The 13,599-nt window shown below is 37.1% G+C and overlaps 1 protein-coding gene across 4 annotated transcripts in view; it reads right to left on the bottom strand.

Annotated features, from left to right (window-relative positions):
- Positions 1-13,599, bottom strand: part of mask (multiple ankyrin repeats single KH domain) — a 132,760-nt gene that overhangs the window by 50,901 nt on the left and 68,260 nt on the right. For 3 of the 4 annotated variants that reach the window (XM_069836168.1, XM_069836169.1, XM_069836171.1), the window contains exons 17-21: positions 12,672-12,982; positions 11,432-11,590; positions 8,460-8,738; positions 4,243-4,656; positions 1,549-1,759 (exon numbers count right to left, since the gene is read on the bottom strand). In XM_069836168.1, the coding sequence (XP_069692269.1) occupies positions 1,549-1,759; positions 4,243-4,656; positions 8,460-8,738; positions 11,432-11,590; positions 12,672-12,982 (1,374 nt within the window). The remainder of the gene's footprint in view (positions 1-1,548; positions 1,760-4,242; positions 4,657-8,459; positions 8,739-11,431; positions 11,591-12,671; positions 12,983-13,599) is intronic. The other variant, XM_069836170.1, reaches the window with a different exon arrangement.

Here is a 13,599-nt window from a genome sequence, read left to right as displayed (position 1 = left end):
GTCTTGGGGGGGAGCAAGTGAGAAAGCACGGAGGAAAGGGAAAGAGCACTATGTGACTATGTACTTGCAGGTCAACTCACAGTTTGCCAATTTTTTTTTATTTTATTGGGTTATTTTACGACGCTGTATCAACATCTAGGTTATTTAGCGTCTGAATGATATGAAGGTGATAATGCCGGTGAAATGAGTCCAGGGTCCAGCACCGAAAGTTACCCAGCACAGTTTGTCAAACCTGCTAACAAAAACATTAAAAGGTTGACTAGTTGCCTGCAATGCTAGCATAATGGAACCTTCCTAGCTGACAGTCGAGGCAAAAATGAAGAATCCGTTATTGTGGTAATACTGGAGAGTGGTTCTTCTATTGGTCGCGATGCCCACACACACCCTCTCAGATATTTATGTGGTGACTGGTGACTGAATGACTAGGAGCGAGGGGAGAGAAGAAAGAAAGAGAGAGATACCAAAAGTTGGCGTGTTTTACGGGGTTTCACTTGAAGTTGTCAAACTATAGTGTAATGTCATTATTCTAGGTGATAGGTTGATATAACAGACAAATGGCTACTAGGTGTTTCTTATGTCTTCTCAGTCACAGGGCAAGTTCATGTACATTTACTTACTGTAAAGTCTTACAAATTTTACGTCTATCTTAGGCAAGCAGTCTGAATATTGATAATTACAAAGCTAATGCTCCCTCATTGTTACTCCTGCAGGAGGACTATTCACGTGTAAATACTGAGTTAAATGACCACTAAAATTAGTATGTATCAAAACTGTTTCTGAAACACTGTTTCTTGTAACTAATATTTTTTATTTATTCAACAAGGACAGACTTGCAAATAATGCTCACTCAATTGGATGTTATGAAGTTGTGACCAACTGCCTGAATAACTCGTGATATAGCTGGTGGCAATCATTAAACCAAACAACCATCTGCCCTCTGCAGAAAACAGATATGAAATCGAATTTTCCTTCCCTTTCTATTCTTGCCTCTAGCTGTAGCTACGACTTCTAAATATCCTCCTCTATTTTCTCTTCTCTCTTTTTTTCCTCTTTCTTTTTTCTTTCTTTGTGTCTCTCTTTTTCCCTCCACTGCAAGTCTACAGGGAGATTCGTAAAAGCTATCAGTGATATTCGTCACAGAGCTAATTAATTGCTGCAGTACAAATTGCAACCGATGAATTATCAAAACACTTGAAAATGGCACAGTTTTAAGAAGCCATATTCTTACGTGGCTGTGTATGCCTCTAGAACTCTCCTTGTGAATTTTATTTTTCATCAACCCTGTAGCATTTTCATTGCATATGTTGTGTCTACTGAAACTTGTAATTTGAAAGCAATAACAATGCTTTCGATATTCACAATCCCAATCAAGTTTTGTAAACAAAAACTATACCACTATCACATCCTTTATATTGGATAGGAAAGAGGATGGAAGATAATTTATTTTTCACTAGTTCTGAACATAACTAATGAAATGAGATTTGCTGTGAGTAAAAGCATCCCTTTCACAGACAGATGGACGAAGGACTTACAATTTCTAAAACTCACCTAGCTGTGGAGTCTGAATCAGCAGCTGGGGTGGGAATGTTGTTCCTGGGACTGTCTGCAGCCGAGGATTGATGGCCTGAAGAGGAGCACCGCTTCCACTGGTGATTTGGATGCCCCCGGTAACTTCAAGCGAACCACTCCCTGCCATCTGCAGGCCTGTGGTTAGCTGATACTGCTGGTACTGTAGGTGCAGGCCTGACCCATGTGGAACCTATTGGAACATGAACAAATTACACACTTCTGCTTCATCTTTCAAAAGAGCAATAACAAGTTAATCAACTGTGGCCTATGTAGTTATTTAAGTAGTAATAGTAAGACCTTTAATGACCCTCCAATTCATAAATCTTAATGCAAAACATGGGCCTAGAAACTGGACCACCTGGATTGCAGTAAATTTTATGTTTGCTGACACAGCAGCATATTTTTGGGAGAATTTTCTAGTCGAAACGAAATGTTCGAAGTTTCCTCGGTAAGCATCTGATGTGTACAGTTGGGTCTTTCTTCTATAAAATTTCCACTTTCCCGAAATTTGTCTATTGAACAATAAACAGTTGAATAAAAAACATCAGCATTAGGAAACTGTTGCTCAAATAGTCTTCGTGCTTTTTAAGCACATTCTGCAAATATTCATTTCCATTCATTCACAGTGTTCTGCCCAAGGGCAGGTCTTTCACTGCAAACTCAGCATTCTTCAGTCTTTCAGATTTTCTGCCTTCTTCTTTGTCTCCACATATGATCCATATATCTTAATGTCATCTATCATCTGATCTCTTCTTCTGTCACAAACTCTTCTCCCATTCACCATTCTTTCCAGCGCATCCGTCAGTAGGCAGTTTCTTCTCAACCAGTAACCCAACTAGGGGCGGCCCGTCCTTATGTGCTACAGTGCTACAGCACAATGATAATTTTGGCTCAAATAATGTATTTGTAATACCACCATAGTATTTAATCTGTCATTTGACAATTTCCCGTGGTTATGTTCACGACGCGTTATAAAGTGTTTAGTCTTCGTGCCTTCTTTGGTGCCTCAGGGGGTTCATTGTGCTACTCAAAGCTCCACATGAAAAATGTAGACAGTTATGCACATGTGCGAAGCTGAAACCACTGCTCTGATTGGCTATTTTTACGCGGGAAAGTGCTGTAGTCAGCTTCAACACAACACAGCTTGGAGATTGCAAAAGTAAAGTTTAACGAAAGAATGCTTGTTTGTGGAAGAATTCGGAACTATGTACAATGTATTTGGTAATTCAAGTGTCCGACTGCTGCTGCCATCTACCAGTTGAAGTTGCTGTCAACAGCTATACTATACTGAACAAAAGAGTGTTCCAGATACAAGTTGGATTTCTATACGGAAGACCTGACTTCCGAAATATAAATGGCTGTTCAATTGTCACAATACATAGTATCCAACAATTTACAGGATCCATTCTGTGAAGTATCGAAGTTGTTAAATATTTTGGTTACAACACCAATGACCACTGCTGAGCCAGAAATATGTTTTTCTTCCTTGAAACGCATAAAAACGTTTTTAAAGAACATTATGTCCCAGGATCGCCTCACTGCTCTTGCAATACTGTCAATAGAAAAGAGTATGATGTCCAAGATGGAGGGGTTTAACACCAAATGACAAGTTCTGCAGTACGAAAGAACGTCGTATGGACTTCATATTTCATCACTAGACGAGACTCCAAATTAAGATAAATACATAAGTGTAGGCCTCTACAGTAGGCCGATATAGAGATTGTAGCACACTCATTATTTTGACCACTAGCCGCTACTGAACCCAACCAATTTCTTTTCCTCTTTCTGATCAGTTTCAGCATCATTCTTTCTTCACCCAATCTTCCAACACAGCTTCGTTTCTTACTCTGTCCATTTCACACGCTCCATCCTTCTCCATATCCATATTTCAAATGCTTCTATTTGCTTCTCTTCAATTCGTTGTAATGTCCATGTTTCTGCCCCATATAATGCTACATTCCACACAAAGCACTTCAGTAGTCTCTTCCTTAGTTCTTTCTCCAGGTAGAAATTAAATAAAATCTTCACAAAAAGACGTAACAGACTAATACAGTACATTATATGTATAATTGAAGGCTGGCAATTTGCAGTATAGCAATGGCTGCCACCTAGTGCCATATTCATCAAACAGTACAACAAAAATAAATATATATATATATTTTTTTTGTCGGTTATTTTACGACGCTTTATCAACATCTTAGGTTATTTAGCGTCTGAATGCGATGAAGGTGATAACGCCGGTGAAATGAGTCCGGAGTCCAGCACCGAAAGTTACCCAGCATTTGCTCATATTGGGTTGAGGTAAAACTCCGGAAAAAACCTCAACCAGATAACTTGCCCCGACCGGGAATCGAACCCGGGCCACCTGGCTTCGCGGCCAGACGTGCTGACTGTTACTCCACAGATGTGGACAACAAAAATATACAGACCTGAATAAGATGTACTGAAAATTATCTCACTACTTCAGACACGAAAGATTATTATTAACACGTGGGTCAATAAAGGTTATCTGTTATCTGCTGTACACAGCAGTTTCTCCGGGTCTCAATGTAGTGACAGGTGTCTCCTGGTGCAAATATGATGATAGCACATGTACCAATAGCAAGAAAGTCATGATGTTGACCTAGCCCCAACTGATCACCTTATATAACTCACGTATCAGTGAAAACTCACCTGCAGCGCAGGAATCTGAGAGCCGGCTGAGGGGACATTGAAGTACTCCACTCGTGCAACATCTGCCTGAGTGGTACCAACTTGGACGGGTGCTTGTGTCGCCACCATCACAGAGATGGCTTCCTCTAACACTGCCTGGCTGCTGCCAAAGTGCTGCACCGCTGGCTGCTGCACTTGCAGCTTCATCTCCTCCCGGTCAGCGATCGTCATGCCTTCAATGTCAAAGCCATTCAGCGTCTGCGCCACTTCATCCATGGCCTCATCTAAATCAATCCGAGATGCCTCCTCTGCCTTCACAGGCTTCTCTGCTTCAGCTAGAGCTTCTTCTGCCACAGCGGAGAACACTTGGCAACGCTGTTGCTGCTCAGACAGTAGACCTGCGAGGTCAGCATGCTCCACACTGCCTGGAGGAATCTGCAGAAACAAGACAAGTCAGTAATTGAAATTACACATTACGATATCACAAAATATCCTGAAGTGCCAGATGCCTCTCTTCAAACTCTCTGAAACTTAAGATTTCAAGGAATGTGATCTATGAGTGTATACTGTGGATTCTTTCAGTGTCATACCTGTAGAAATACCAATAATTTTGGAATTATGGATTAAATCCAACATTCCTAATCAATCAATTAATTTATACTAATTTTAACAATTTTACAAAGATAAAATTGAAAATAAAATCACAAAAATTATACATAGCTGAAGTCCTTCGTCAGGAAGATTCATTTAGTGCTTTACTTTTTAATACTGTCATGAATGAAATTATAAAAGTGTTAAAAACAGAGAGACATATATCTATGAATGTGATCTATGAGTGATATGGTTTGAATTATTTTCAGTGTCCTAGTTGCAGAAACAGCAATTTTTTTGGACTTATGAATTAGATCCAACATTCCTAATAGTTTAAATCAACTAATTTTTAGCAATTTTACAAAAATCAAACTTCATAAATGAAATTATAGAAGAGGTAAAAACAAAGATTAGTTATAGAATGTGTAACATGGAATTGGCTATTCAAAGTTATGCCAATGATACAGTAGTAATATCGAATTCAGAAGATCACTTACAACAAATGTTCCAGAAAATATAATATGAAATTACAGTATCTTTCCCTAAAACAAAGTGTATGGTCATAAGTAAGAGATGCAGACTTGAAGTTGAACGCAAAATTATAGAACAGTTATGTATTTTGACTACCTTGGGAGTGATGACTGCTCTGGGATATTACACACTGAAGTGAAAAATCAAGCAAATAAAGCATTATGGATAGTGGGATGCCTTAATGACATTTTCTGGAGGAATAAGTTCCTTTCTTAAGAAACAACCAACAGTTAGAATCTATGAAACAGAAACAAGACAAATACTAACCTATTCAGCAGAAACACGAGCAGATATTGCAAAAATCTGCCAGATATTGTTAACATGTTATACTTCGGAAAATAACTAAGAAAATCAGATTTGATATGATACAGAGAACAATGTAACATTCAAGCAACTGAACCTGTATCAATAATACAGAATGAGGTGGTCAGCCTGGGTAGCACATAAGTATGCAATGCTGGCTTTCTGTGCCCAAGGTTGAGGGTTTGATTCCGGCTCAGGTAAATGACATTTTAGTGTGCTTAAATGCAACAGGCTCATGTCAATAGATTTATTGCCATGTGAAAGAACTATTGCAGAACAAAATTCCAGCACACCAGCGATGCTGATATAATCTCGGCAATTGTGAGCATCTTTAAGTAAACATATTTTTTTAAGATAAAGTATGCTAATAGTAAGACGTAGTATGGCAAATAACAGGATTAAAGTTTTCCGAAAATTATTCAATCTTAAGTAAACCATATCCACATATCACTCTTATGTTTGATTTTAAAAACAATCCAAATGTTGGTGCAGATAAATAGTTCTGATTTAAAATTTCTTAATTCTTACATTATTTCAAATTTCTCTGCAGAAAAGTTAATGAACTTACCAACAAGTTTCAAGCAAGTCATGCAATTTATTTTCATGAAATACGTATCATGATGTGTGGATAGTTGTTTAATATATATTTTATATAACAAAAAACTATTCAGAAAAATAACCTTGTCAATGTCAGATCTTTTACTAAGTATTCTAATTTTTGTTTAGTCAAATAATGCACAGGTATATGCAAAGAAAGACAAAAAGTCAGCATATTAAGAGAGATGAGGCGTTCTGGACAGTGAGAGAGACTCAACAATGACTTATTTTTTTGTCACCAGAGAATTAGTAACATTGGAGATAAAAACAACGAATTTTTTTTTTAAAGGCATATTGGTTCCGTTAAGTTCAATGTTAATTAATAAATGAGTTCTATTCAGTCAATACTTAACATAAAAACACAATAAAATATGTTATAACAACATTTAAACAGATTTAAAAACAAACGTTTTCGCCAATTTTGATTGGCATCTTCAGGTCGTGTAGGTCGAATAGAACATGTTATGATAAGTGAACACTTGGTATATAAAGTTAAAAACAGCAGTTAAAACTATAATTTAACTTAAAAACAGACAATAGATCTTAGCAAAAAGCCACCATGATGTATGTAAAAGCACTATGTCATACGCTACCACTTAATGTAAAGCTCAGTCGTGTCGCAGACCTCATGGATTCAAGACGCTTTTCCAACTTTTTGTAAGCATTGTTTTAGAAGATTTAAATAATAATTAAATGCTTCTAAATACTCTTTCATTCTATCCTTACAATTTACAGGATTTTTCCTGCTTTCCATAATCGGCCACATGACCGACCTGTTTGTAGCATTGTAAAATCTGTCTTGAAAACTGTATCTGCAATGACGGAAGAGTTTTGCCGTTCCCTTGGGTTACACACGCCTCTTTCAACATAGTGCTTTTACATACATCGTGGTGGCTTTTTGCTAAGGTCTATTCTCTGTTTTTAAGTTATATTAGTTTTAACTGCTGTTTTTAACTTTATATACCAAGCAGTGGCGTAGCATGAAATTTTGAGCAGGGGAAGCTAACTCAAGTTGTCTTTCATGCAATACGAGAAAACGTATTACAAAAATACAGTCTTAAAATAAATAGTAGTCAATTTCAAGTCAGCAGTCGAAGATTGGATGGAACATCGTAAGTAACACCAATAAGGCATGACCTCAAATGATACGTAATAAAATATGATTTCACGGTTTACACATATCTCTTAACAAATAGACACGTATACGTATAACATTAGCTCACTCCCTGTCATACTTAGAGAAATCACAATATTAGTATCATTACGTAAGTATGCGTCTGTCTTTTGGTTGTGTCCTTCATTGACAGCAAGGGAGTCGGTCATTTGTTTTTTAAATCACATTTTTGTTCATAAGTCGGTCTTGATAATACAATTATCCTAAAAAAATTCAAGTAAATTAGTGTCAGGAACTGTTATTTCGCCCATTATTTATTATATCAGCCAAATGCACACTAACACTTCAACTGAACACAACTGACGAAAAGGGATAACTCGGAAACTACTTATTTTAAATGTTAAAGCTAGCTTCTTTGCGAGCCTTGCAACTAGGGTAGCTTAGTTAGAAGGGGATGGAAAATTTGCGGGCTGGATTACACAGAAGAAACTAGTCTGCTTGGAAGCTGGTGTGTGCAGGCTTCTTGTTTACTGCTGCATCACAAATCATCCTCAGCTGCCGCATCGCAATATTTAACGTGTAAATATAAATTCTATTAAAATTAATAAATAATTTTCTACATAAACTGCAGGTTTATTATGAAATTATTATTAACTGGGGAAGCTAAGCTTTTTAGCTTACATTGACGCTACGCCACTGATACCAAGTGTTCACTTATAACATGTTTTATTCGACCTACACGACCTGAAGATGCCAATCAAAATTGGCGAAAACGTTTGTTTTCAAAATCTGTTTAAATGTTGTTATAACATATTTTATTGTGTTTTTATGTTAAGTATTGACTGAATAGAACTCATTTATCAATTAACGAATTTTTGCCAACTTGTCACTGCTGCACATGAGCAACTACTTGCTTCAGGTGACTGTAACAGTGGGTATGCATTTATTGAATTCAGTTATATTATCCAGAATGTCTCATAGAAGATTATACCAATCCTAAAATTTTAGGTTTGATAAATAAGAGAAGAGAACCTGTGCGAGTCATTCAAGAAGTTCTTGCTTTTCGAGTTCCCAACCTCATGGCTCAGGTTTGTCAGCCTACCTGCTGTTGCAGGGTGCGCAGCTGCTTCTGCTGCAGCACCTGCGTCAGCTGGTGCGTGGCCGGGTCCAACTGCTGCAGATGGGCCATGAGTGACCGGGTCATAAGGGCCGGGCTCTTGCAAAGGGACTGCTGATGCTGCATGTTCTGGAGCTGCTCCTGGGAGTCCAGGGGCTGCTGCAGCGGCTGTGCCGATGGCAGTGGAGGAGGTGGTGGTGGCGGTGGTGGTGGGGGAGGAGGTGGGGGAGGTTGGGGAGGAGGAGGTTGCTGCTGTTGCAAGATCTGTGGACATGAGTGAGGCACATATTCAAAATGTGCTGCAACCGTTGCTGCTACTTCTGCTGCTGCTCAGGTTATGCCAATTAAAGTCCAATTCTTCCAATCCTCCATCCTCTAACAAATCAAAATTCAGAAACTTCCACTAAGAGGAAGATTCCTTGAGATATCAAGACAATAACAGGAAGGCAAACAGACCAGCCATGGGTTGTGAACTGTACTGATTTACAAGTCAGCAATGAATCTAAGTTTTTCATAAAAGCAGAATTTCTTGAGTGATTCAACCAAGTCTCTATGTCTGATAATGTAGCTATAATTGACTGTGGTTTTCAAGCTTATTCTCAGCACAAACTCGATATTGACACATCACGATTTCTGCACATACATGTTCCAAAAACAGTTGTTTCAAAAGAAATTCTAGAAACAAAAACTACCTAATTCTCTTTGTCGTAACTTCTGGCATTATTTTGCATTTCATTCAATTCCGAAAGTTTGAAGTTAAAAAGTGGCTGGATCATGTGTGACAATTCACCATCAAAAGAAATGCCGGGCTCTTACAAAGAGACTGCTGATATGAAATTATATCATTTTCTGAGGACTTAGCAAACATGGTAAGGTGAAAAACTATTTTCTTGAGATTAGTTTTTAAAAAATGTAAATACGACTTTTATAACATGTTCACATTATTAATATGAACTGATTTTAAATTATTCATATACTTTTATTTTACAATATTAATAAGAATACTACACGAAAAAGTGAAACTGCAGTTTATATAATATTCCATAGACTTCCTTATTATCCATAAATGCTGTCATTGTTACAATCAATACATACAGCCAGTTACATTTCATACTGTATTAATAAAAAGCGAAATCCTTGTAATATGATATTTCAAATCGATAGCAACTTCGACTCGGCATTTCTTTTGCACCCCAGTAAACAGCAATCAAAGTATGGAGCACTACATGGAATTCAGGCACTGTCTACTGTTACATCAGTGTGCGTTTTATGATATGCAGCATACTATTATGTTGTTGGACATATCAATTTAATGTCTTCAGTTTGTGACATTTTTCTCCCAAAAATGCATGGTGTCAGTATCGAATTCTGCTTCTAATATGTCTTTAAGATGAACTATGTGGGATTAACAAGTAATAATCAGAATGTTGTATTCAGAATAGTAAGGTAATAAAAAGCAGCGAAATAAAATTACTTATTTAAGGTATAACAACAGATTTAGTGATTGCTAAAAATATTAACATCCAAAACAAATTTATATGTAACAATACAGAGTTCCTACACAGACTGGTCCCAGGTAGTAATGTTGCGTCGGCTTAATGACAGTAGTGTGGAGCACCTGTCCTGAGGAAGCTAAGTGGTAAGGAATCGGTTTGCATAGGGAAGCGTGAATGGACCTATCCGTATGCCAACTTATGATCACTTGCCAGCCGTCAACAAATTTTGTTACATAGACATTGGAGTGGGACCAGTACTGCATAGGAACTACCTGTACTAGTCTCAAAGCAATTTAGCAATGCTTGTACTTGAATGAGAATTTGCATTCTGTGAATAACGTGTACTGTACTTGTAATCTGACCTGTTTTCTTTGTAACAGTCTCTGAAGATCTTTACAAAAGTTTGTTACCATATGTATGGCAATGAGTGTGTACATACAATGCCAAAACATGAAGCTCTTAACTACTAGCCTAGATCATATATGTAACAGATAACTCATCGCTATGTTAAAATTGGCAGCACTTTGAAGAGAACAACCGCCAGGATCGTCACCTGTACACCGTAAACGAACACGAGATGGCAGTACAGTCGCTAATGCAATTCAAATGGGAATTATGATGTGACTCCTTATGTAACAACTAGATGGCAGCATAGTAAACCTGACAAAAGTTGTTAATGTCAAAGCCTATAAGGCCAACCTATCTGGGTATATATGATCTAGGCTACTAGCAACACACACTAATGCTGAGTAGATTTTCATCACTGCGTCAGATAATTTTTTAATATTTTGTTAAAAAAACATTCTATTTAAATTTTTTGATAAACTAAATATGTACACAAATCGAAAACATTTTACACAGTCAAAATTTACTATTTTTAATATTTAAGCAACAGCCAATGAGGAAGGAAATTAACATATCCAATTAGGCAATGCAGATACAAATCAGGTACTTTCATGTAATAACATAATTTTGAGAAAGAATTTGCAGTAGCCAATAATAACAATTATGATTTACTTATAGTTATTGACTACTAGTATATGTGGGCATCTTGTCTTATTTAGATTTACTTAGAATAATTATTTCAAAGAAAAAACAATTTTTTTATTTCAATGACAAATATTTTGTCACACTAAGCCTGCCCACAAAGAAAGCTGGACCTGTTTACACATTACAGTAATTCAAAACATATAAAAACAAGTATTCGTAAACAATCAAAATATATAAAAACAAGTATTCATAAATAATCGGAAATGGAGTGCTGAAATGAGAAACTGAAAAGGTAACTTAAGTGGATGCAACAGAGTTCACAGATTATCTCATTTTCACACTTTCTGCCAAAGACATTTCCACTGTTAAGTAGTTATTGTCATTGTCATTTGAACAAGGAAACCACCACTATCAATCAATATACAGTATATGGCAAAAGGAAAGGAAGTCACTGAAGTTATTTTTACTCACCTGCTGATGATTGTACGGTGGACTGTAAGGTTGAAAAGGAATTTGCTGATGTTGTGGATCTTGAGGCAGCTGTTGCTGGGGTATAGGTTGGTAGGCCTTGCGACTACTCTTCCCTTGACTCTTGGCTTTCACTTTCGGCCGTGCATTGATGGGGGTGTCCTGAAGAAGAATGGTTTCATTTTAACACACAGTCGAGAAATAAAAAATTTCTTGCTTATTTCCATGCATTCCAGACTTGATGGTATAAATGTGAGAAAGAAAATTCATAATGCAACTTTTTGCACAGACCCAGAAAAAAAATTTGGGCCACTTAAATTTTCCAAGTTTCAGTTATAACTTACTGTGTATGCTCAGTAAGAACTGGAACTTGGAAAATTCAGGTGGCCCAAATTTTGTTTCTGGGTCTGTACAATGTAAATATAGTAAAAGTTCATTTATGTGTTTTTTATAGAGGTCTGAGAAAAAATGTGGGTAATTCCCTAGTATCAGTTTGGTGAAACTTCGGTATCTCCCCACACTACACAATTCCTCGACCTCATATCACTTAAATAATCCCCTCCACTAGCCCATTAAACTTGTCACATACTCGGCTTGGAAATAATACACAATGTCATATATCTGATCATCGATATAGGAAATTGCCAAAACATGTAACTGAAATGACATTTAATTATATCTGAAATAGCATTTGAAGACTATATGGGAGAACAAGTTAAGTCAATTTAGTAAAATTTTCAGAAGAGAAATTTAGAACTTCCCAGTTAAGCCATGTTTGAGTCTTGAAGAATGCAAGAACAAAAAGTCAACTATTTTGGATTGTTTACTCCTAAGGAATAAACCATGTCCTCAAATTCTGATGACTTCCATAATTTGTTCAGTCACATCATAGTGTGTTACAAAATGTCAGTTAAGTTATATGTGCTTTTTCTTCAGACTACATAAAAACATATTAAGTGTTACTGTGCCTATTAAAAGCATAGACAGAAAGAATGGATACAATGTCACGGTTAACTGAACTCAATTCGAAGCATCTGGCTTCAAAACTGACTTCCACCAAAAAGAATTTCTGAAGCTTTCCTTTGTAGTTGTTTCGAGTTATGAAGTGATTATATGCAAATAATAAAAATACTATATTTCTTTTTTAATTTCAAAATACCTGTTATAAAATATTCTCTCTTATGTAACAAATTTAAAAGTGTATTTCAAGAATTTAATAGAGAGTAAGTAGAATTCAACGAACCTGGCCAACTTCGGCACTTCCCGTAAGATGTTGTGAGGGAGAGATTGGCTGCTGCGGTGGTGGGGAGGAGTACACACCAGGAGTGCTGATGATGGGTGCGGCAGACACGAAGCTGCTGCCTGCACTCACTTCACCATTGGCTGTCAGTGTCAAGGTGCTGGGCTGCTGCTGCTGCTGCAGGCAGGTGTTGCTAGGCAGTTGCTGCTGTTGGCTCTTGCCCCCCGTGTTGTAGAAAGCATTGTGGACTGAGATGGTGGTGTTCGGTCCATGGTGGAACAGTGGTGCTGAGATGGCAGACCCACATACCATCCCTGGCAACAGCAACGGAATTCTGTGCTTAGCAATTACATTTTACACAACAAAAAAATTAGTAGACTTTGAAAATGCAGCGTTATACATATTTTATAAAAAAAAAACTAGTATGGAAAATGAACAAATGTCCAAACCAAATTCGTATCTATATGATTATGGAAATTACTGCATTTTGACGCGAAAATCACGTAAATCTGCTGTTGTGATTTTCAGGTTAGTAACAGGTCATGACTGTTTGGCAAGCACCTGTACATGATAAAAATGTCCCATATATCCACCTGTGCGTTGTGTGACACTAATGAAGACATGAACAACATGGAACACATCAAAAGATGCACAATATTGCTACGAGAAGATGACATCGTACAAAAATAGTGGAGTGCAAGATGGTGAATGACTTCATTGTCAAGTGCCTAAACAATTATTGGTCAACTAAAAGTCATAAGTACACTGGGACCAAATTCATTAAAATTATATTTCACAAGGGAACTATTAATCACCGTATATAGTTCACACTACAGAACGTCCATATGATAAAACCTCCATAATGTCGAAATGTCCATATTGTCAAAATGTCCATACGGTGAAAATGTCCATACGATAGAAAGTCCATATG

The sequence above is a fragment of the Periplaneta americana genome, chromosome 9 (genome assembly GCF_040183065.1).
Source record: "Periplaneta americana isolate PAMFEO1 chromosome 9, P.americana_PAMFEO1_priV1, whole genome shotgun sequence".
Classification (NCBI taxonomy): Eukaryota; Metazoa; Arthropoda; class Insecta; order Blattodea; family Blattidae; genus Periplaneta; species Periplaneta americana.
Note: the sequence above shows the minus strand (reverse complement) of the source record. Positions and strands in the feature narration are given on the sequence as shown.